The 25,782-nt window shown below is 46.1% G+C and overlaps 1 protein-coding gene across 3 annotated transcripts in view; it reads right to left on the reverse strand.

Annotated features, from left to right (window-relative positions):
• Window positions 1-25,782, reverse strand: part of LOC117513143 (phospholipid phosphatase-related protein type 5-like) — a 237,396-nt gene that overhangs the window by 161,434 nt on the left and 50,180 nt on the right. For all 3 annotated transcript variants that reach the window (XM_034173476.1, XM_034173474.1, XM_034173475.1), the window contains exon 2: window positions 400-532. In XM_034173476.1, the coding sequence (XP_034029367.1) occupies window positions 400-532 (133 nt within the window). The remainder of the gene's footprint in view (window positions 1-399; window positions 533-25,782) is intronic.

A 25,782-nucleotide genomic window follows, 5' to 3' on the forward strand; every position in this document is an offset into this window, starting at 1 on the left:
AATGTTAAATATGGGGATTTTTCCATGATTTTTTCTGACTTTGCCCTTTGATCCACGACCTTGAAAATTGAATCAGTTCTTGCTTATCAGGATATGAATCTTCAGTAAAAAAAAAATTCATAACAATATTTGAAAAATTGTGGGTTCCAGTCTGTTCACAAACAGACAAACAAACGGGGGAAAGCATAACCTTCTTCAGCTTCGTTGGCGGACATAACAATACATCATCTGACTTTTACTCACTGAAGCCAGGGGTTACCCAGTTCTGCCTATGACAACAATCACTTATCTTAACAATTTCTTTTAGTAAAAATCCAAAAAACCTACAAATGGAACATGAATGGACCAAATACATATCTTCCAAAATCTCAAACTATATGTGCACAGTCTGTGACCTACCGAGGAACCGAAAGGTCCTGCGCACCAGTGGGTTGAGGTAACAGCAGTCCCCGGTGGCCACTGTGTTCTCTGTACGATCAAACTCTTTGGACATGTACTGCAGCAAGAACAGCATTGTTTCCGTTATTGTGATCTAGTAGAAACCAGAGATAGAAAAGAGCCAAGAAAGAGAGAGGGAAGACAACACACACAAACAAATTAGTTTACATGTTTAGCAGTGCCATTTTGTCACTGTTAAACCCTGTCACAGCTGTGGAGGCAATACATTTCTAAATGTATTTTACGCAAACCATTCATGGCTCGAGGCGAAATCAAACTTTCATGAACAGAGGCTGCCTGAGTTATGTGCACTCACCCAGGTCTCATCCAGGTGAGTAGTCAACACACAAAAACAAACACTGTCTGGTCCCCACCTCCTCCTCTCTCTCCACTAGCACTCAAAGAGGAGGAGGAGACCAGACAGAATCAAAAGTGGCTTCCAATGTACAGCAATCAATGTTAACCAGGAAACAACTGCAAGAAATTCTATCTAGGAAAGAACATGTGTGCAACAAAAACAACTTAGTATTTGAGTTATTAGTATTTGTAGAACAGGCAGAGGAGGGCAGACATGAGGATCTCAGGGAGTTTGATGAACAGAGAAGATGATATTCAACATCCACAGGTGAACATCCAGCTTTTTCAGTTTTTATTTGCACATTCTGCAGCTTCATTGAAGAAAACCATGCTGTCTGGGAATTGTTGACACCAGTAAAACACCATAATCACACACCAGAAAAAAGGGAAAGTGGCGTGATCATAGACATTATACACGTAAACGTCTCATGGACTGCCGCTGCCGACTGGAACCGACGTATCAGTCGGCCACAATCTTGGATGGGGTCCCTGTGCATTTATTTGTACTGAGGAAGGTGTATCCCCAAATACAATAACTCCCTGAATTTTTATCCAATTTTCCCCCAGTTTGGTTTGTTAGAAACAGCAGAGATTCAGTTACGACACAGGATACTGTCACACATTAAAAATATGTATTTTTATGCTGAAAGACTTTGTCTTATGCTCTTTAACGAAGACACAGACTTGTGTGAAGCGCCTTAAGGCAACTTTGTTGTGATTTGGCGCTATATAAATGAAAATAAATTGAACTGAAAAAAATGTGTGTGTGTGAGTGTGTGTGTGAGAGAGAGAGAGAGATTCAAATGAACAATCCAAACTTGTTTTTTTTTACTAAATTATAAAATCAATTAATTCATACATTTATCTATATGCCATAGCATATGTCATTTTGTTCAATTCAACACATTATTTTGAAGTTACTATCTATAAAATCTGGCTGACATGAACTACCTCTCTCACCCACTCATCCACATTTTCATTGTCCAAGTACCACGCTGTTACAGCGCATGGAAAAATATGAAAAAATAATAATGAAATATGCTTGATTTCACATAGTTAAATAGGATTCAACACTGAATTCAGACAGTTATATTCAGCATGTCAGGGTGCAAACACAAAACACAGAAGACGCTCCTCCAAATCTGTCAACAGGGACTTAAGACTCACTACACACAGAGGACCTCATGTACTGATATCATACTGAACAAGTGCTAAATTGCGTGGGCTTTACAAACATTTGTGCACTAGAATGGAGAACATTTTGCAGTGGTGGGCACAGTTCCGCTAATCCGCTAACCGCTAATTATCGAAGATAATGTTTTCATTATTGGATTAGCTTTTCACTCCCCCTCTAGCTGCCACCTTATCATGGTGGGGGAGTTTGCGTACCCGGATGATCCTAGGAGCTATGTTGTCGGGGGCTTTGTGCCCCTTGTAGGGTCTCCCAAGGCAAACAGGTCCTAGGTGACGGGTCAGACTAAGGGCAGTTCAGAACCTCCATGACCAGTAAAAAATCAAGGACCAAGACGTCGCCCGGTATGGCGGAGCCAGGGCCCCACCCTGGAGCCAGGCCTGGTGGTCGGGCTTTAGCCCATGGGGCCCGGCCGGGCTCAGCCCGAAAGAGCGACATGGGTCCGCCCTCCTGTGGGTTCACCACCTGCAGAGGGGGCCATGGGGGTCGGGTGCAGAGAGGATTGGGTGGCAGTCGAGTTCGGGTGGCCCGGCAGCCCGGTCCATGCTCACAGCCCCTGGCTGTTGGGACGTGGAATGTCACCTCGCTGGGAGGGAAGGAGCCTGAGCTTGGACTCTGGTACCCAACTCTTGGAGAGGTGCTGGACGCTTCATTTTTCTGGCATTGCCCACGGGGAGAGGCGGAGAGCTGGGGTCACATTGCTTATTGCTCCCCAGCTCAGTCGCCATGTGTTGGAGTTCACTCCAGTGAACGAGAGGGTCGCGTCCCTACGCCTTCGGGTCGGGGACAGGTCTCTCACCGTTGTCTTGGCCTACGGGCCGAGCGGCAGTGCAGAGTACCCGACCTTCTTGGAGTCCCTGGGAGGGGTACAAGATAGCGCTCTGACTGGGGACTCCATTGTTCTCCTGGGGGATTTCAATGCCCACGTGGGCAGCGACAGTGAGACCTGGAGAGGGGTGATTGGGAAGCACGGCCTCCCCGATCTGAACCCGAGTGGTGTTCAGTTGTTGGACTTCTGTGCTAGTCACGGTTTGTCCATCACGAATACTATGTTCGAGCACAAGGGTGTCCATAAGTGCACATGGCACCAGGACACCCTGAGCCGGAGGTCGATGATCAACTTTGTAGTCGTATCATCTGACCTTCGGCCACGTGTCCTGGACACTTGAGTGAAGAGAGGGGCAGAGCTGCTGACCTATCACCACCTGGTGGTGAGTTGGATCCGCTGGGAGGGGAGGAAGCCGGTCAGACCTGGCAGGCCCAAACGTATCGTGAGGGTCTGCTGGGAATGACTGGCGGAACCCTCTGTCAGCGAGGTCTTCAACTCCCACCTCCGGGAGAGCTTCTCCCAGATCCCGGGGGAGGTTGGAGACATGGAGTCCGAGTGGACCATGCTCTCCACCTCCATTGTCAATGCGGCCGCTCGTAGCTGTGGTCGCAAGGGAAAGAGAATTTCAAAGAAGAGAATTTCATTGCACAGGGAAATACGTTTCTTACTGTACATATGACAATAAACCTTTTGAACCTTGAACCATGAAGGTCTCTGGTGCCTGTCGCGGCGGCAATCCCCAAACCCGGATTTAAGTATTTAAGTGGGGGGGGTTTAAGTATCTCGGGGGCTTGTTCACGAGTGAGGGACGGATGGAGCGTGAGATCGATAGATGGATCGGTGCAGCGTCTGCAGTGATGCGGTCGCTGTATCGGATCGTCGTGGTGAGGAGAGAGCTGAGTAGGGGGGCAAAGCTCTCGATTTACTGATCGATCTACGTTCCGATCCTCACCTATGGTCATGAGATTTGGCTCAAGACCAAAAGAACGAGATCGCAAGTACAAGCGGCCGAGATGAGTTTCCTCCGCAGGGTGGCTGGGCACTCCCTTAGAGATAGGGTGAGGAGCTCGGTCACTCGGGAGGAGCTCGGAGTCGAGCCGCTGCTCCTCCACGTCGAAAGGAGTCAGTTGAGGTGGCTCGGGCATCTTTTCCGGATGCCCCCTGGACGCCTTGCTGGAGAGGTGTTCCGGGCACGTCCCATTAGGAGGAGGCCCCGGGGAAGACCCAGGACACGTTGGAGGGACTACATCTCTCAGCTGGCTTGGGAACGCCTTGCGGTTCCCCCGGAGGAGCTGGGGGAGGTGTGTGTGGATCGGGAGGTCTGGGCGGCTTTGCTTGAGCTGCTGCCCCCGCGACCCGACTCCGGATAAAGCGGAAGAAAATGGATGGATGGATGGATGGATTAGCTTTTCAGATATCTCTGAAAACCGTCACTGGACTAATTATCTTCCGATAAGTTTTGGTCTGATAATTTTCAGACCGCTAATGTATTTTTGCAGACGTGGCAAACAAAGCTGAATAGTTACAAACATCTATGAAATCTACAATCAATTAAGCACCTAGCTGTTAAATGTTTTATAGTAGATGCACAGTTCTATCCTCCATAAACAGAAGGTTCTACTATATCACCTTAATGCATTAAGGTGATACAGTTAATGCATTAACTGAATCATACTGAGCCTTAGAACTTTTCAGCCTACCCTTGTAGAAGGAACTGCTCTATCCTCTAAAGGCAAAGGAGAACCGGTCACAAAAAAGATAAAAAGCTCATTTCTTTTGACCCCATACTTATATGCTGGCAATATCACCCAAGTCATCCAGAGGCATACAGTTTTAACTTATGGTTAAAATTTTCACCAAAATTTCAGACAAGTTATTTAAATTAACATCACGTCTGAAGTTTATCAGCTATATGTTTTAGTTTTAAAGTAATGCACTAATTTTGAAGGTTTTAGTGTGGACATGCTGTGCCCAGGTGCATTATGAGTACCTCAGTACATTCACGACAGAAGAAATGCATTTGAGACGCTCTGATCAGGCTCCACACAGACAACAGCATTCAAGTCTTTGTATAGTGGTTTAAAACTCTCATGAATATATTCTCTGGGTTTATAGACATTGTTATTGTGTTTGTTTGATGTAAAAATGCCAGAAGAAGCTCAAGTTGCTCCTCCATTATTTTCAATTGGAATCATTGCAATTGATTCCTGTTTACTATTACAGTCCTGCTTATGTCAAACACTGTATGTCATCTTTGTTCCAGAGTAATATATATAACATGTCTGAAATTCAGATTGCGTTTATTAAATTCCACGAATCTTATACATAGCAGACACGGATTATCTGGACTTTTGTTTTGGCAAGTTTTCACTGTCTCAACTGCAATCTACTGGCCAGTAGTGTTCATGACAGTATTCACCCTAGTCCTGAGCATCCAGTAGTTGGCTGTGTTTTTTTACAAATAAAAAAATGGCATATTTTACAAAAGCACATTTATCTGTTGGTAAAAACACATTAACATGTTGGTTTACATAGAATGAATGAGTCAACCAATCAGTGTTAGGGGAGGCACAGTTTACCCAAAATCCTTTGCCATCTCTCTGTGTTTGTTACAAAACTTCAGAATTACTGCATTATTCAACATTAAAAGATAGATGTTATATTTTAACTTTGTACAAATGACAGAATTGACATTAATGCAGTTATCTATCGGTATTAATTTTATTTATAAACCAAACCATAAGTCAGCACTGCCTTATTTTCCAAGACCTCTGTTGTGTGGGCCGCTGAAGAGGAGGTACTGCTGGCCCACCACCACTAGAGGGCGCCCTGCCTGGAGTGCGGGCTCCAGGCACCGGAGGGCGCTGCCGCCTTACGGGAGCAGCCAGGATGACAGCTGTCATCTATCACTGGAGACAGCTGATCCCAATCACTGAGGAGGTATATCAGCAGGACGGCATCTCCACCTCATTTGCCGAGATATCGCTCTACCAAGGAGGTAACGAACTCAGCCAGCCCTTCATCATTTGTGAAAGGAACATATTACATAAGCCCCCCAGAGCCGTACGGAGGCTGTGTGGAGACGTGTGCGGATTTTCTGATGCAGTGCTTGCTCGTCTTCGCACAGCGTCCCGTCATGTACACGACCGATGCTAGTAAAGTAGCTTATGTAATAAACCTGCTTCGCGGTGAGGCACGCGCTTGGGCTACAGCGCTCTGGGAGCAGAATTCACGGCTCCTTCTGACATACGATGGGTTTGTAAGGGAGCTCAGAACCGTGTTCGATCACCCTAATAGGGGCGAGACCGCTTCAACCGTGCTACTGTCAATGAGACAGGGGCGTCGGAGCGCAGCTGCCTATGCAGTCGACTTCCGCATTGCGGCTGCGAGGTCCGGCTGGAATAGCACTGCCCTCCGCGCCGCCTTTGTAAACGGACTGTCTTTGGTTCTCAAGGAGCACCTGGTGGCTAAGGACGAACCGCGGGATTTAGATGGGCTCATCGATCTCGTCATACGGTTAGACAACCGGTTAGAAGAACGTCGGCGGGAACGAGACGAAGGGCGTGGCCGGGCACGCGCCGTCCCTCTCCCTTCCGGTTCCGACCGCGCTCCGCCTTCCCCACGCTCCACGGCCCCTGCGCTCCGTGGGGCCACAGCTCCCCCTGCTGACGAAGCTATGGACATGAGTAGGGCAACATTTAGGGCACCAGATGCACAGAGGAGACGGGCCCACGGAGCTTGTTTTGTTTGTGGTGCAATAGAGCACCATATGAGAGACTGCCCCGAGCGGTTAAACTCCAACGCCCGCCCCTAGAAACTGGGCTAGGGGTGGGCCGAGACATTCACGTGGGACACACCCACATTGCCACACGACTCCCAGTTACAATCCTTTTTGAGGATGTAACCCTGAAGGCCCCAGCACTGGTGGACACGGGCTCTGAGGGGAATCTGCTGGACAGCAGATGGGCTAGGGAGATAGGGCTCCCTCTGGTGGCGCTTACCTCGCCTGTGCAGGTTCGGGCACTAGATGGCTCCCTACTCCCTCCGATCACGCATAATAATCACCACCTGTAATTCTGGTGGTGTCGGGAAATCACCGAGAGGTGATCGAGTTTTTTGTGACTCAGGCCACCTCCCGTGTGGTTTTAGGATTTCCTTGGATGTTGAAGCACAATCCCCGGATTGATTGGCCGTCCGGGGTAGTGGTTCAGTGGAGCGAGACCTGCCATCGGGTGTGTTTAGGTTCCTCGGTTCCTCCCGGCTCCCAAGCTAAGGAGGAGGTCAGAGTCCCGCCCAATCTGGGGACGGTGCCGGTGGAGTACCACGACCTTGTCGACGTGTTCAGCAAGGATCTGGTGCTCACACTTCCCCCCCACCGTCCGTATGATTGTGCCATTGATTTGGTTCCGGGCAGTGAGTTTCCGTCCAGTAGGCTGTACAACCTCTCCCGGCCTGAGCGCGAATCAATGGAGACCTACATCCGGGACTCATTAGCTGCCGGGTTGATCCGGAATTCCACCTCCCCGATGGGCGCAGGTTTCTTTTTTGTGGGCAAAAAAGACGGCGGACTCCGTCCATGCATTGATTATAGGGGGCTGAACGAGATCACGGTTCGCAACCGATACCCGTTGCCCCTGTTGGATTCTGTGTTCACACCCCTGCATGGAGCCCAAATTTTCACCAAGCTCGATCTTAGAAACGCGTATCATGTGGTTCGGATCCGGAAGGGAGACGAGTGGAAAACGGCATTCAACACCCCCTTAGGTCACTTTGAGTACCTGGTCATGCCGTTCGGCCTCACAAACGCCCCCGCGACGTTCCAAGCATTAGTTAATGATGTCTTGCGGGATTTCCTGCACCGGTTCGTCTTCGTATATCTAGACGATATACTCATCTTTTCTCCGGATCCTGAGACTCATGTCCGGCATGTACGTCAGGTCCTGCAGCGGTTGTTGGAGAACCGGCTGTTTGTGAAGGGCGAGAAGTGTGAGTTCCACCGCACCTCTTTGTCCTTCCTGGGGTTCATCATCTCCTCCAACTCCGTCGCTCCTGATCCGGCCAAGGTTGCGGCGGTGAGAGACTGGCCCCAACCCACAAGCCGTAGGAAGTTGCAACAGTTCCTAGGCTTTGCTAATTTCTACAGGAGGTTCATTAAGGGCTACAGTCAGGTAGCTAGCCCCCTGACAGCCCTGACCTCACCAAAAGTCCCCTTCACCTGGTCGGATTGGTGCGATGCCGCATTCAAGGAGTTGAAACGGCGCTTCTCGTCTGCACCTGTTCTGGTGCAGCCCGATCCTAGTCGCCAGTTAGTGGTTGAAGTGGACGCCTCGGACTCAGGGATAGGAGCCGTGCTGTCCCAAAGCGGGAAGACCGATAAGGTCCTTCACCCGTGTGCCTATTTTTCCCGCAGGTTGACCCCAGCCGAACGGAACTATGACGTCGGCAATCGAGAGCTCCTTGCGGTGAAAGAGGCTCTTGAGGAGTGGAGACATCTGTTGGAGGGAACGTCCGTGCCATTCACGGTTTTCACTGACCACCGGAACCTGGAGTATATCAGGACCGCCAAGCGGCTGAATCCCAGGCAAGCCCGCTGGTCACTGTTCTTCGGTCGTTTTGACTTCCGGATCACCTACCGTCCCGGGACCAAAAATCAAAGATCGGATGCTTTGTCCCGGGTACATGAAGAAGAGGTCAAAACGGAGCCGTCGGATCCCCCGGATCCCATCATCCCGGAGTCCGCTATCGTGGCCGCCCTCACCTGGGACGTGGAGAAGACCGTCCGGGAGGCCCTGACACGAGACCTGGACCCCGGAACTGGACCGAAGAACAAACTTTACGTCCCACCAGAAGCCAGGGCTGCAGTTTTGGACTTCTGTCACGGTTCTAAGCTCTCCTGTCATCCTGGGGTGCGAAGAACCGTGGCAGTCGTCCGGCAGCGCTTCTGGTGGGCGTCCCTGGAGGCCGACGTCCGGGGTTACATCCAGGCCTGTACCACCTGCGCCAGGGGCAAGGCCGACCACCGCAAGACATCGGGGCTGCTGCAGCCGCTGCCCGTGCCTCATCACCCCTGGTCTCACATCGGCCTGGATTTTGTCACGGGTCTTCCGCCGTCCCAGGGAAACACTGTCATCCTCACGATAGTGGACCGATTCTCCAAGGCGGCCCACTTCGTGGCCCTCCCGAAGCTACCAACGGCCCAGGAGACAGCGGACCTCCTAGTCCACCACGTCGTCCGTCTGCATGGGATACCATCAGACATCGTCTCTGATCGCGGTCCCCAGTTCTCCTCGCATGTTTGGAGGAGCTTTTGCCGGGAACTGGGGGCCACGGTCAGTCTCTCGTCCGGGTATCACCCCCAGACCAACGGACAAGCAGAACGGGCCAACCAGGAGATGGAGCAGACCCTACGCTGTGTGACAGCCGCGCACCCGACGGCCTGGAGTACCCACCTGGCCTGGATCGAGTACGCCCACAACAGCTAAGTGTCATCAGCCACCGGCCTCTCCCCTTTCGGGGTGTGCTTGGGGTATCAACCCCCGTTGTTTCCGGTGGTTGAGGGGGAGGTCGGTGTGCCCTCGGTCCAGGCCCACCTACGGAAGTGCCGTCGGGTGTGGCATGCTGCCCGTTCTGCTTTGTTGAGGGCCCGGACGAGGGCGAAGAACCATGCAGACCGGCGGCGGGCCCCGGCTCCCACGTATCGTCCTGGGCAGGAAGTGTGGTTGTCCACCAAGGACATTCCCCTTCAAGTGGACTCCCCAAAACTGCAAGAACGATACATCGGCCCGTACAAAATACTCAAGGTCATCAATCCCGCCGCAGTGAGGCTCCAGCTTCCGGCCTCACTGCAGATTCATCCAGTATTCCACGTTTCCAGGATTAAACCCCATCACACCTCACCCCTCTGCACTCCGGGTCCGGCGCCACCTCCTGCCCGGATCATCGACGGAGGGCCGGCTTGGACCGTACGCCGGCTCCTCGACGTCCGACGGATGGGCCGGGGTTTTCAGTATCTGGTGGACTGGGAAGGGTACGGCCCCGAAGAACGCTCCTGGGTGAAGAAGGGCTTCATCCTGGACCCGGCCCTCCTGGCCGACTTCTACCGTCACCACCCTGACAAACCCGGTCGTGCGCCAGGAGGCGCCCGTTGAGGGGGGGGGTCCTGTTGTGTGGGCCGCTGAAGAGGAGGTACTGCTGGCCCACCACCACTAGAGGGCGCCCTGCCTGGAGTGCGGGCTCCAGGCACCGGAGGGCGCTGCCGCCTTACGGGAGCAGCCAGGATGACAGCTGTCATCTATCACTGGAGACAGCTGATCCCAATCACTGAGGAGGTATATCAGCAGGACGGCATCTCCACCTCATTTGCCGAGATATCGCTCTACCAAGGAGGTAACGAACTCAGCCAGCCCTTCATCATTTGTGAAAGGAACGTATTTGATAAGTATCCTAGTTACTAGACAGTGTTGTTTTCTGATTAGAGGTGGAGGTGGTGTTTTCCACCCCACGTGTTGTTGGGTGCAGCCGCACCCACGTCTGACTGTCTGTTCCTCGCCAGCAGTACCGGATCCGACGAGCGGAGGCAGAGACCACCTGGGAGTTCGGGACTTGGCGGTTCCAGTATTCCCGGGGTTCGGTGGCAGAGGAAATCGGGTGGTTCCGGTTCGTCTTGGACAGACGTCTCCTATCGTCGAGCCTGCCCACACGACACCGTTGGAATTTAACTTGAGACCGAAATTGTGATTTGTTGTATTTGTTGTGCGTGTTCACAACAGTAAAGCCTTGTTATTTGACTTTCTTCATTGTCCGTTCATTTGCGCCCCCTGTTGTGGGTCCGTGTACTGACACTTTCCCAACAACCTCTGCCTCATGGCAACACTGTTAAAGAGTAGAGAGTTGAGCTTTGCTGCTCCTCTCAACTGCTTCTTTGCTGGAAGCTATGTAGTAAACAGGAGCTTCCAGCAGTGGGCAGGGTGCACAAAGACAGAAGTACTGACTCAATGTTTGGGTCTGTAGTCGCCTTTGATGCTATCAGAAGCGATTGTGGTGTTAAAACTCAAAATCAGCTTCTTAGTCATTGCAAGTGTATCAGAGACAATACTGGAAGTTATCGGTTATCTGTAGCTTCCGATAATTTGTTGGGTGGTTTATCAGTTTAGCTTTATAAAAGATAACTTTTCAGTTAGCTGTTTATCTGTTATCAAAGCTAATTTTTTTGGTTAGCTGTGCCCACCACTGAGCCCTGATCACACGCCACTTAACGAAGGACAATGACGCCCAAACACAACAACAAATCTGGTCTTTCATTGACTTACAGAGGCATAGTTTAATCTTGTTGAGCTTCGTTCCTGCAGCTGGTGATTGATCGGTATTTTTAAACTGTTAAAAAACTGAACAAATGCCAACGACAGCCTCCATTCATCCGTATTTCATTTTGCTTTCATTCTTTATGGATTCTTATCATTTGCTTAGTTTTTGTAACGTTAGCATTTTGTTTGATTTTTGTCCAACTTCGTTCAACCTCTCAAGTTAGACATATGGAATGAATGTTGATGATATTTGAATCAATCAATAACTAAAGCTTCAATGAGCTGAATGAAACATCCTTGGATCACTAAGGGCCCGGTCACATGCCACTTAAAGCTAGAATGCTGGCAATCTTCAATAGATAAAATAAAGTCTGAAGTTTAATATATATAAACGACATCATATTTAGAACCCATTAAAATTTTGGGGGAATTTGTAAGTCATGGGAACATACATAATTTGAGGGAAATCCATAGCGTATTTCGCTCCAGCGAACGTCAAAACCTGCAGACGAATTCAAGCCAGAAGTGCGTCTGCACTTGCGCAGGTGCACTTAACTCAGATAATCAGATAATAACAGACTGAGATAATAACCATAACTGTATACCATCAGACACCAGTCACCAGGCAACTCACCTGTCCAAAAGCAGCACTGCACAATCCTCATGAGTTCGATCGCCAGTCTTCTGTCGCTGCAGCTGGCGGTGAAACCCCCCCACGTGACCTGTGACGTCACCCTGATGGCGTCATGGCTTTCGAATTTTTGGCACGTGCCAATAATTCAGAATTTGTTTCGATATGGATGAATTTTAATCATGTTCAGACTAATATTTTGGGAATCCTTTATATTCACACTAACGAACAAAATTACTTTGGTCCCCATCAAAATTCTAACAATCGTCTCAATTTCAATATGCTTCCTGGCACTCTAGCTTTAAAAAAGGGCAACGAAGCCCAAACAAAACAAGAAATCTGGACTTTCGTTGGCATCGTTTAACTTTCACGCAGCTTTGTTCCTGCAACTGGTGCTTCATCAGGATTTCTAAACTGTTGAAAAATTTGACCGAATGCCACCGAAAACCTCAATTTGTATTTCGTTTTGCTGTTGTTCTTGGCGGTTTCTTATCATTTGCTTAGTTTTTATAACATTAGCATTTAGCTCGACTTCATTCGAATAGTTGAATGTTTTCATACAGTGCAGAAGCCAGTTTGTGAGCGCTGCTGCGTTCATGGACCGTTGGAAATTATAAGGCAAACTCAGCCTGTTTGCTTGGATTTTTTTTTTTTATCTGGGTGGGGGGTCAGATTAACCCTCCAAGGTCCGAGGGCAGTTTTTGGACACTCGCCTGGCATAAATGCTTTATTATTGCTGTTAAAAGCTCACCCTGCATCCCACAATCAAGCTGTATGTCTCTTTTTCAGGACAACCTGTACTTTCAGAATATATATGCTATAGTGGTGTTTTATAAGTGTAATAATGGTTTACAATCAGAAATAAGAAAGAAAAAATAAAGCGGGAAAGCGAAATAATTTTCACACACATTTATTCAAAACACACAGCAAACTATAATAAATATAAAAATAAATCAATATATATGGCTTAGTAACGTAATACAGTGATATAGCAGCCACCACAGCACACCAGTGTTTTTTATTTTCAGGCCTCCTACGCACCCTTGCGATATTTTCGGCTCCTGTGCCTTTCAGTCCATCCGTGAGAGAGTTACTGCACAAAAACACCAGCCGCTGTCCTGTCAGGAGCTGCGGCATTCTATCCATGAACTCTGAAGGCCTTGTTCTCCAGCCCATGCAAAGAGAAGAGCCTGCTGGCCCTTTCAGTCAGACAGGTCAAAGGTTTTGAGGCGGTGATCCTTGATCGCTGCATATTTGTTCACAGCGGGGGGGGGGGGGGGGGGGGGGGGGGGGGGGGGGCTTTGCAGGAGCATGATCAGCCTCATTGCCATAGAGCTGTTGACGGCTGTCACAACATAATAATATTTTGTGTTGTCTGCAGTGATCTCTCAGAGCGAACTGCGCCTCAGTTTGTGCAAACCAGGCGGCAGTTTACAGAAGCGTGACTTTGAGCATCAAGTGTGAAAAAGTTCCAGCAGCGGCGGACATTCGCACGTGAACAGCTTTGATCGGTGACCAGAAACATGGACTCGCAGTCGTATGGGAAAGACATTCGCACAGCTGTTTACGAATGCCATAAAAATACCCAGAATGTGTGTTGAAGCCACCTCGAATGATTCGCTCACATTCAGAGTGCAGTAGCTCCCGAATCCAGGTCGACTACACAGACTGCAGGTCCAATTTGGACTCTCTCTCTCTCTCTCTCTCTCTCTCTCTCTCTCTCTCTCTCTCTCTCTCTCTCTCTCTCTCTCTCTCTCTCTCTCTCTCTCTCTCTCTCTCTCTCTCTCTCTCTCTCTCTCTCTCTCTCTCTCTCTCTCTCTGCTAAAACAAGACAGGAAGGTTTAACTTTGCTTGTGACTTTAAATGCCAATATTTTCTACTTTTTGGGGGGGGAGGGGGGAGGTCACAGAAGACTCTGACTTTGTGATCTGATGTTCCCAGCCCTGACAAGGAAGCAGTGCATCCCACTGTACATCTGGAAACCTGAGTGCCGTATGCTTTGCCATTTTGAGGACTTTTGAGTGAATTTCTACAAAGCAAAAAAAAATAAATAAAGGCAAGAGTGTGACAAGGGCTACACGCGACAGAACGCATACATTAAAAGCAAAGATATGCAGCTGCAAGCAAATCTATGAACGCAACGACATGCGAGAAACGCTGATTATGCGTGTATTTCGGGTGTACAGACAGTCATTAGAGTTTTGGTATTTGATAGATATTTGGTGTGTTTGGAGTGTGTATTATATTGGCAGAGTAGCATGTGTGATTAGTGTGGTTTTTTTTGTTTGTTTGTTTGTATGTTTTTGTTTTGTAAAAATGAGGCCTCTTACAAATGTTGAGTTTAAGAAAAATGTTTCTCAACGCTCAATTGCAAGGAATTTAGGGATTCCATCATCTACAGTCCATAATATAATCAAAAAATTCAGAGAATCTGGAGAACTTTCTACATGTAAGCGGCAAGGCTAGAAACCAACATTGAATGCCCGTGACCTTCGATCCCTCTGGCGGCACTGCATTAAAAACAGACATCATTGTGTAAAGGATCTTACCGCGTGGGCTCAGGAACACTTCAGAAAACCACTTTCAGTTAACACAGTTCATCGCTACATCTACATTGTATACTGAGAGATATTTAATGAAAATATCATAAAACAACATTTTAATTGAATGCAACTAGATACTTATGCTGTGCACAATGTAGAAATATTCAATTCAATTCAATTCAATTTTATTTATATAGCGCCAAATCACAACAAACAGTTGCCCCAAGGCGCTTTATATTGTAAGGCAAGGCCATACAATAATTACGTAAAAACCCCAAAGGTCAAAACGACCCCCTGTGAGCAAGCACTTGGCGACAGTGGGAAGGAAAAACTCCCTTTTAACAGGAAGAAACCTCCAGCAGAACCAGGCTCAGGGAGGGGCAGTCTTCTGCTGGGACTGGTTGGGGCTGAGGGAGAGAACCAGGAAAAAGACATGCTGTGGAGGGGAGCAGAGATCAATCACTAATGATTAAATGCAGAGTGGTGCATACAGAGCAAAAAGAGAAAGAAACACTCAGTGCATTATGGGAACCCCCCAGCAGTCTAAGTCTATAGCAGCATAACTAAGGGATGGTTCAGGGTCACCTGATCCAGCCCTAACTATAAGCTTTAGCAAAAAGGAAAGTTTTAAGCCTAATCTTAAAAGTAGAGAGGGTGTCTGTCTCCCTGATCCGAATTGGGAGCTGGTTCCACAGGAGAGGAGCCTGAAAGCTGAAGGCTCTGCCTCCCATTCTACTCTTACAAACCCTAAATATTCATTACAGGACCTCTAATTATAAATAAGCAACAAATTAGTAACAGTTCACAATATTTCTATTTGTAAAATGTTCATTATAGTACCTGCCATTAAGAATATGGAACAAATTGGTAACAGTTCATCATGGTTAGGGTTAGGGTTAACCATTTTAGTGCCGGGTAAACAGGAGACCGTGGTCTCGTTTGAACCCTCCATGATGTCGTGGGATTTGACCACATATGGGGACCTCCATTTAATATATACACAGCATAACCTCACAATGGTAATTGGTGTACGGTTTTGTTTTCAGCTGCAATCACAGAAGCAGTCACGTAAAGTTTTTTTTTTTTGGTTTCCGGTGGAGACAAGGAGGTGGGAGATGTTGTGTAGGTAAGTATTAGCCCACACAGCTAACCAGAGTAGCTCCATTCTCTCGCCTGCAAAATCGGCTCGACACGTTTGTGCTCTGGATCATAAACAAACCGTAACACATGTTCACTTTATTTGTGTGTAATGTGCCCATAACCCCATTGAAAATGCCGTGGTTTGTACCCTGGAAGCAGAGAAATTGCGTCTTATGCGTCATATTTTACCCCTTTAGAGCCCGTCCCCAAATGAGACTATTACGTGATTGTGGGTCTGGGGGCCTCTGGCCGAGGTCGAGTGGGCAGAGCCCCCTAAAGCAAGGGTGCAATTTAGAACTAGGAATTGGGAGGGACAAAGTGCGAGCCCATAGGCCGGGGGTTCGGGTGGCCGCTTTAGGCCCCCAGAAGCCAACGGTTTCTAGATAAGCTCAGATGCATTCTGAGCATCCAGAACAGTAATTTTAATGTTTTGAGAAGACCATAAAGTGGACACCACGTGACTCATGCAATTTGAACCTGTGGATATAAGTACTTTATTCTGAGAATAGCCAGCATTGATTTTATTAACATCCATCCATCCATTTTCTTCCGCTTATCCTACATCAGGTCGCGGGGGCAGCAGCTCAAGCAAAGCCGCCCAGACCTCCCGATCCACACACACCTCCCTCAGCTCCTCCGGGGGAACCCCAAGGTCTTCCTAAGCCAGCTGAGAGACGTAGTCCCTCCAGCGTGATCTGGGTCTTCCCCGGGGCCTCCTCCCAATGGGACGTGCCCGGAACACCTCTCCAGGGAGGCGTCCAGGGGGCATCCGGAAAAGATGCCCGAGCCACCTCAGCTGACTCCTTTCCACGTAGAGGAGCAGCGGCTCGACTCTGAGCTCCTCCCGAGTGACAGAGCTCTTCACCCTATCTCTAAGGGAGTGCCCAGCCACCCTGCGGAGGACACTCATCTCGGCCACTTGTACTCGCGATCTTGTTCTTTCGGTCATGAGCCAAATCTCATGACCATAGGGGAGGGTCAGAACGTAGAGCAATCGGTAAATCGAGAGCTTTGCCCCCCTATTCAGCTCTCTCGTCACTACAATGGTCTGATACAGCAACTGCATCACTGCAGACACTGCACCGATCCGTCTGTGGATCTCACTCTCCATCCATCCCTCACTCGTGAACAAGACCCCGAGATACTTAAACTCCTCCACCTGAGGCAAGGACACCCCACCGACCTGAAGAGGGCAAGGCACCTTTTTCCGGTCGAGAACCATGGCCTCGGATTTGGAGGTGCTGATCTTCATCCCGGACGCTTCACACTCGGCTGCAAACCACCCCAGTGCACGCTGAAAGTCCTGGTTTGACGAAGCCAACAGGACCACATTATCCGCAAACAGCAGAGATGAGATTCTGTGGTTCCCAAACTGGACCCCCTCTACACCCTGGCTGCGCCTAGAAATTTTATCCATAAAAGTAATGAACAGAACCGGTGATTTTATTAACATCCTGGTGTAAATAAAGTATCACCACATGTGTAGAACTCAAAAAGAATGATAGGTTGAGTTTTCATTAAAAAACAACTGCAATGTGGTAAAATTTATTCATAAATATGAAAGAACAGGCTCTTAATAATTATTAAGTATCGCATACTATATTTTTTTTCTCAAGATTTGTTTTTAGTAAGTTTGAAAAAACAACAGATCATACGTTTAGGATAAATTACTTATCATGAATTTAGTTTTTGAAGTGGCACTAATGACAACACTCATACTGAACATAATTTCGCTTGCATAGACTGATTTTGGAGATCAAGCAATAATTGCAGATGGGCTTTCTGAGGTCCGAGATAGCTTTTCTGATTTCCTTTTCTAACTTTCAGAATTTAGTAAATTAGCATATGGTCCATTGATACTTATGTGTAGACAGTAGTCCCTAGAGGCAACTATTTTTGGTTTCAAATCTGGGCAAATGCAGTCCCAGAAAATTCCGAATGTGACAAACAAGAAACAGGTGTTGTAAACAAGTCAATGCTGCTAAAAATACAAACTTGCAGAAACAAAGATACTATTCTGACATGGTTTTGCACATAAGACTGACATGGTTTGCACATAAGACTGACATAGCATGTTTCAAGTACACACATATATGTCAGAAAGTGGCGAGACATACCATATTCTGTCCCCCCTGGTTGAAAAGGTGGGGGGACATGTCCCCCCATCCCCCACCAAATTGCACCCGTGCCCTAAAGCTATAGGTTTTTATACCTCTCAAACATTATTGGCAAGCCCTAATTTAACTAATTTTGAGTGGTTTTCGATGCACTGAAAGAAAGAATAACACAAAAAATTACATTTATGTTGTGATATTTGTAATATCAAAGTTATTTTTAAAATGTTTCCTTCAGTCTAAGTTAATAAAAATAAACAATGTTGAAAAGGTTAAAAACAGATACATTTTTGCTATATAGCATTTGCTCTCTTCTTCAAAAATGACACACTGTACCTTTTAATCCCCACTGCTCCTCCCCTCTTGCCCCCCTCCCCAAATTCTCACTGTCAATGTGGTTTTCCTCCAAGCTTTTTGGAAACGGGAGCCTTTAAAGTGTAATATAAACCATAAATTTCTGACAGTATCAGCATCTACAGACAAAGAACCAACTCTGGATTATTTAATGAGAGATTTTGATGGAGTTTTTTTTTTTTTTTTTTTTTCCTTTAATTCAGAGTGGAGAGAGACGCACAGTGTCTCCACTCTGATCCGCTTTCAGTGTTCTGTGGCTTCACAGAACACTGAAAGCAGCTGACTGCTGATCTCTGCTGTTTGTGGCTGACATATGAAAAAAATGAGATATATTTCTTATTTCTTTAATTATTTGCTTGAAATTACGACTGTACGACTTACAACTGTAAGCTTGAAACACTATCAAATTGTTATATTTTTCAGCAACATTTCAGTTCACTTTTTTGAAAAATCTGTGCTAAGTGGAACAGCCAATTTGAACCTGAGAGCCAGGCAGAAATTTGCAGTAGTGGGCGGTGCCACCTGGCGCCACCCACCGTAGGTACAACCCTGCAGTTCATACTATTTCTATCTATTATCATAGAAATTTGATTCTTTCTTCAAGATCTGAAATCAATGTCACAACAATATATATTATTTATTCCTAATTCACTAATTTGTTTAGAAATTACTAATTAACACTGAGCAATTTTAAGAAGCTGATCCATTAGATCAGTCCATTAGTCAGATTTCGGGTGGATTCCGAAATTCATTGTGTAAATACCTGGAATACCAGGTATTTACACAATGAGAAGACTTATGAGATTAACATGACTTTATATTTGACTTTCAGATATAAACATTACTAACCTGAATGTAGGTCCAGAGGGTAGTTTCAATATTATTCCGTTGTCTTTTAATTAGTACACGAACGGCTAATTAATAGCCCAATAATTTTGCTACTTTATTTACAAACACTGGAAGTGGCTTGTCACAGAATGGGGCCTACGTGGTCCAACTACTGACTTTAGAAATACAGTATTTGAAGAGTTCAGATGCAAAACCCAGTATCTCCAAAACCATAAATTTTTAGTTGACACCAACATGTACTTGGCTGTCAAGGGGACCATCAGTGTGCAAAATATGAAAGAATTTGAACAAACTGTTTTCATGTTATTGATGAAAGTCTGTGCATTTCCGCATAGGGTTTCCTTTAAATCTCCATTTTCCACTGCATTTTTCTCCATTTGAACAAAAAGGACTTACTGGGTTTTGCATCTGAACTCTTCATTTACATACCGTTTTCTGTCCACACCGTGACTTCCTTCGGCTCTTTAAACTGTTATGTTGCCTCAAAAACACTGTCTTCTTACCAGTGTGAACGGCGTCGGCAGCGAGTTTGTATGCATTAACCTGTGAACCGGAAGCGTTAGCCAGCTCGCAGCGCATACGCACTAAGAAACTCGAAACTGGCTTATCAATTTTTCCGATCTACTTTGTTGATTGAAGCTATACTAGTCCAGTAAAGATACAGATATACCCTATCATTAATTGCAATAGTTTTAATCTATGCATTATTTGATTTCAAGGGACCACTGAAATAACATATTAAAAGTTTAGAAAATTTTATTGATGGGAAGATTTTTTTTTAAATGCATAATAACAAAGTGCAACTGACTTGATAAATTTTGCTTATGGGAAAAATTATCTCTGGGGTCGCTCTTAGTGTTTTTACAGTGTTGAAATATGTTGCATGATGTTTAAGGCTGGTTTTCTTGTTGACATAAATGTACCGAATTAATAAAGTTAATGATTTTAGTTGCCATGGCAATTGAAAAGAATATACCACTTCAAATGGTCCCACATCCAGGGTCCATTGTTTGCAATGGTTTTACAGACTTCAGTCAAATGCATAATTTATTTTCGTAAGGGCCCGGGGGTAGACTGGGGTCTATCATTTAATACTGTACTTCCATAAGAACTTGCCAACTAGGAGTATATAAATTTTGCTGTACAAATTCAAATTTTCATTTCACTCATCTCAGAAGAGGTGTGAACATACTCACTGTCCACATTCAATACAAATTGTTTTAAACACGATCTTTCATTGAAAATGCACATGTGATCATTTAATATTTCACTGGGGTTTTTTATTCTTATAAATTCAAGGTTATTTCAAGTTTTGTTAAGATTTCAATTTATTTCATTTGTACAATGCTAAATCACAAGAAAGCTGCCTCAAAAGTGCTTCACACGAGTAAGGTCTAACCTTACCAACCCCTGGAGCAAGCACATAGGCGACAGTGGTAAGGAAAACTCCCTCTGATGATATTGAGGAAGAAACCTCAAGCAGACCAGATTCAGGGAGGTGACCCACTGCTTTAGCCATTCTAACAGTTACAAGGTTTTTACAAAGTTTTTAGAAAGAATCAGAGAACAGGAAAACCAAAATAGCATCAAAACAATGTGCATAATTGATATGAGTACCCAGTCATTGGCAGGGGGTCCTCCAGAGCCCTGAGATGCAGGGTCATTGGGACCAGCGTCTATCCATCACAACATCATGTCGGAGTACATTCTAAAAAGTGTCTATTTTGATAGTAGTCAGAAAAGTATCCAGTCCAAATTAACGAAAAGATGGTGACATTAACACAATGAGGATGTTTCTGTGTAGGCTCTCAGTTGTCCAGGTGGTTTCCATAGTAGAGAAGCTTGAATCTTCGACTGGACTGGGTACCCAGTCCAGTCGAAGATTCAAGCTTCTCTACAATGAGGATGTGATGGCATTCAGAAAGCAAATGCAGCTTGAGCAGAATTGTTATCTACTATTTCTGTTGGTCAGAAGGGGCATACTAAATGTGAAATATAACACGCCCATCACACAAGAGGCCAAATGTCGTCCAAATGAAAATTCTACACACGCGCACCTCCACTGCATCCCATTTAGGGTTCGCAAAGGAGATATTTTTATGTGCAATGTCTGTGACACACATTCATCTTGTGAACTACACGTGGACAGTGTTAAATCCATAATAAATCTTAGGGCCCTGTCCCACTGGCATTTAGGAGGATTTGCGTATGGATTGCGCACAAAATTGGCCCATATTCGCCAAACATCCGCAATATCTGTGTAACATGCTTGTATGAGTCGGCCGTCATCTGAACACGTCCGTGATCATCTGCAGAGGCACGCATGTCCGCAGCAAGTATTTTTGAGCTGTTCAAAAATCTGGATGCGGATAATACATATGCCATATATACTCAATTCATACACAATACATACTCACTCTATGTGCTGTATATCTGCCGTTAACCGCTGATATCCGCAACTGACGGGGATTTGCGGCTTGACAGCGGACTGGGACAGTGTGTAAAACGGATATATATCGTGCCTATCATGTCCACATCACAAACTAAAATATGTTGTAGCGAATGCATACAGATTGGCCAATAAAGTGTTTTTTATTACATCTGCTTTGCAGCTAATTTGCAGACATTCTGTGAATGCATAACAAACACGTGACGTAAACCCAAAGTACTATATATGGCAGAAAGCGACATACCTGCCAGTCAGTGCCAGTCCGGCTGTGTAAATCCACAAATACGTAATAGCTGCTGCAATCCAGGACTTTTATTTAACACCAACAAAAGGAAGAGTTGCTGGTCTGTTTTCTGTGACACTCTAAAAAAAAAAAAAACAACACCGTCTCACACCCCGAGCGGCTTCCCACCTCCCGCTCCCCAAACTCATGAACAGTTAATCCTTGCATGATGACATGAACATTAACTCTGTGATCAACTTGTCCAAGTCCACCAATTGCTCCAGAGGCTGTATTGTTGGTGTGAATAGTGATGCCAACGTCCCGAGTGACCTTCTTTTATGACCGCAATGCAGATGCCGCGCACGCGCAACACGTGTGCGATGCATTCATAATACACCCATAATACTGCCGTGATAATCTCAGTGTGTCGGATCAGTTTCCTCACTACATGCGTTATATAACTGTGACTGTTCTTCATATATTCGCTATACGTATATTATTAATATATCCATAATTCATACTGGGACATTTGTCATTTTTGGCCATTTTTGTTGCGGACGACAACGAACGCCCGCAATTTGTATACTCAATTCATGCGCAATTAATCCTCTCCCCAGTGGGACAGGGCCCTTAGATTACAGATACATTGTCATGCCATCTCATGGGTTGGATGATGTATGTGGACTGTCATGATCATGATCAACTGCCACGTCCAGCAGGAAATATATATCCCATATGATGTGCCGTGCCGGGGCACAACGCATGCCATCCAGCTGGACAGCGCAACACATAGCCCCTCCGTGTGCTCCGATTCATCACATCATACAGTAATGTTCAGAATAATAGTTGTGCTATGTGACTAAAAAGATTAATCCAGGTTTTGAGTATATTTCTTATTGTTACATGGGAAATGTCTATTTTCCAATGAGAGAAAATTTCTTACCATGCTTAACATCCTGAGGCACAAGATGCAGAACTCTTTTCCACGATGCAGAACTTGCCATCCTCCCCCTGTATGATTTATCCCTCTGTGATACCGACATACAGCAAAATTGCCCTTTTACAAACTTAATAGCTGTAAAGGTATGCGATGTCCACACGCTACTTTTAGCTTAAGATCAGCATCTTTAATTAGACACAAGACAGAACATAACGAACAGGAGCAGACTGGAACAGACGCAGACAGAGAATGACACAGAGGCGGCATTCTCACCATAGCAACCAACCAGCCCGTAGATAAATCTTGCACGATGTTGTAAAAAAAAAGCGCTTTGTGATAGGCATTTTGTTGTGTGGGCCGCCAGAAGAGGAGGTACTGCTGGCCCACCACCAGAGGGCGCCCTGCCTGAAGTGCGGGCTTCAGGCACGAGAGGGCGCTGCCGCCTCAGGAACAAGCCGTGATGACAGCTGTCACCCATCATCCTTGACAGCTGTCACTAATCAACCAACCCACATCTGGAATAAAAGCAGGAAGACACCTCCACCACACTGCCGAGATATCATCTTCATCTAGAGGTAATATCCTCAGCCTTTGTGGTAATATTGAAAATCTGTTTATTGTGAGTGTTTGCAGGAGTACCGGTCCTTTTGTGGAGGCTGTGCAATACTGCACTCTTTTTCCTCTGAGGACGCGCTGCAAGTATTGAGTGAGAGGTGGAGGTGGAATTCCCACCAGGATTGTTGCTGGGTGTTCACACACCCACACTTGACTGTCTTTGCTTTCTGCCAGCAGTACCAGATCCGACACGCTGAGACGGTGGCCACCTGGGGACTTCGGGATTTGGCGGCTCTAGTATTCCTCGGGTTCGGTGGTAGTGGAAATCGTGTGGTTCCGGTTCGTTTCCAGGCGGGCGTCTCTTATCGTCGAGCCTGCCCACATGACACCTTTATTGATTGACTTTTGCACATTCTGAAATCTGCTGTGTTTGGTTGTGTCATTCACAACAGTAAAGTGTTATAATTTGACTCCTTCCATTGTCCATTCATTTACGCCCCCTGTTGTGGGTCCGTGTCACTACACTTTCCCAACACATTTTCCTCCTTGGAATTTTGCAGATCTGCAGATTTAGAACACTTGTACGATGTTGTAAAAAAAGAATGCGAAATGATAGCCAAATTCCTAACTCAGTTGTTGTTGTTCATTCGGCTGCTCCCAGTTTTGTTCGGGCTCACCACAGTGGATACAGTCAGATCCGCATTGGTAATTGGCACAGGTTTTACACCAGATGCCCTTCCTGATGCAACTCTAGTTTCACCTGGAGAAACACACACAACCGCTGGTGTTCCAAAGAGGTCTCCCATCCAAGTTCTAACCAGATCCTGCTCTGCTTAGCTTCTGAGATCCGACGGGATCAGGCTGACACAGAGCAGACCGGCTCAAATTCCTAACTCAGTGATGATCATTATTACAGACGATCAGCAGATTACAACACTAAACTAGAGGACACACACCAATTAGTTAAACTGCAGGAATGTCTTATAGACATAAAGACATGGATGACCTCTAACGTCCTGCTTTTAAATTCAGATAAAACTGACGTTATTGTACTTCAATCAATCAATCAATCAATCAATCAACTTTTTTCTTATATAGCGCCAAATCACAACAAACAGTTGCCCCAAGGCGCTCCATATTGTAAGGCAAGGCCATACAATAATTATGAAAAACCCCAACGGTCAAAACGACCCCCTATGAGCAAGCACTTGGCCACAGTGGGAAGGAAAAACTCCCTTTTAACAGGAAGAAACCTCCAGCAGAACCAGGCTCAGGGAGGGGCAGTCTTCTGCTGAGACTGGTTGGGGCTGAGGGAAAGAACCAGGAAAAAGACATGCCGAGAAGGGGGGCAGAGATCGATCACTAATGATTAAATGCAGAGTGATGCATACGGAGCAAAAAGAGAAAGAAACAGTGCATCATGGGAACCCCCCCACAGTCTACGTCTAAAGCAACATAACCAAGGGATGGTCCAGGGTCACCTGATCCAGCCCTAACTATAAGCCTTAGCGAAAAGGAAAGTTTTAAGCCTAATCTTAAAAGTAGAGAGGGTATCTGTCTCCCTGATCTGAATTGGGAGCTGGTTCCACAGGAGAGGAGCCTGAAAGCTGAAGGCTCTGAAGGGGCTACTTGGCCCCACAAATCTTAGAAACATGGTGTCTAACCAGATCCTTACTCTGGATGGCATTACCCTGACCTCTAGTAATACTGTGAGAAATGTTGGAGTCATTTTTGATCAGGATATGTCCTTCAATGCACATATTAAGCAAATATGTAGGACTGCTTTTTTTTGCATTTGCGCAATATCTCTAAAATTAGAAAGGTCTTGTCTCAGAGTGATGCTGAAAAACTAATTCATGCATTTATTTCCTCTAGGCTGGACTATTGTAATTCATTATTATCAGGTTGTCCTAAAAGTTCCCTGAAAAGCCTTCAGTTAATTCAAAATGCTGCAGCTAGAGTACTGACGGGGACTAGAAGGAGAGAGCATATTTCACCCATATTGGCCTCTCTTCAATGGCTTCCTGTTAATTCTAGAATAGAATTTAAAATTCTTCTTCTTACTTATAAGGTTTTGAATAATCAGGTCCCATCTTATCTTAGGGACCTCATAGTACCATATCACCCCAATAGAGCGCTTCGCTCTCAGACTGCAGGCTTACTTGTAGTTCCTAGGGTTTGTAAGAGTAGAATGGGAGGCAGAGCCTTCAGCTTTCAGGCTCCTCTCCTGTGGAACCAGCTCCCAGTTCGGATCAGGGAGACAGACACCCTCTCTACTTTTAAGATTAGGCTTAAACCTTTCCTTTTTGCTAAAGCTTGTAGTTAGGGCTGGATCAGGTGACCCTGAACCATCCCTTAGTTATGCTGTTATAGACTTAGACTGCTGGGGGGTTCCCATGATGCACTGAGTGTTTCTTTCTCTTTTTGCTCTGTATGCACCACTCTGCATTTAATCATTAGTGATTGATCTCTGCTCTCTTCCACAGTATGTCTTTTTCCTGATTCTCTCCCCTCAGCCCCAACCAGTCCCAGCAGAAGACTGCCCCTCCCTGAGCCTGGTTCTGCTGGAGGTTTCTTCCTGTTAAAAGGGAGTTTTTCCTTCCCACTGTCGCCAAGTGCTTTCTCACAGGGGGTCGTTTTGACCGTTGGGGTTTTTCTGTAATTATTGTATGGCTTTTGCCTTACAATATAAAGCGCCTTGGGGCAACTGTTTGTTGTGATTTGGCGCTATATAAATAAAATTGATTTGATTTGATTTAAACTAGAGTGTCTTGATTACAGACAGTGGTGGGCACAGATAACCAAAAGATTAACTTCGATAACAGATAATCAGATAACTGAAAAGTTATCTTTGATAAAGATAAA

The sequence above is a fragment of the Thalassophryne amazonica genome, chromosome 1 (genome assembly GCF_902500255.1).
Source record: "Thalassophryne amazonica chromosome 1, fThaAma1.1, whole genome shotgun sequence".
Classification (NCBI taxonomy): domain Eukaryota; kingdom Metazoa; phylum Chordata; class Actinopteri; order Batrachoidiformes; family Batrachoididae; genus Thalassophryne; species Thalassophryne amazonica.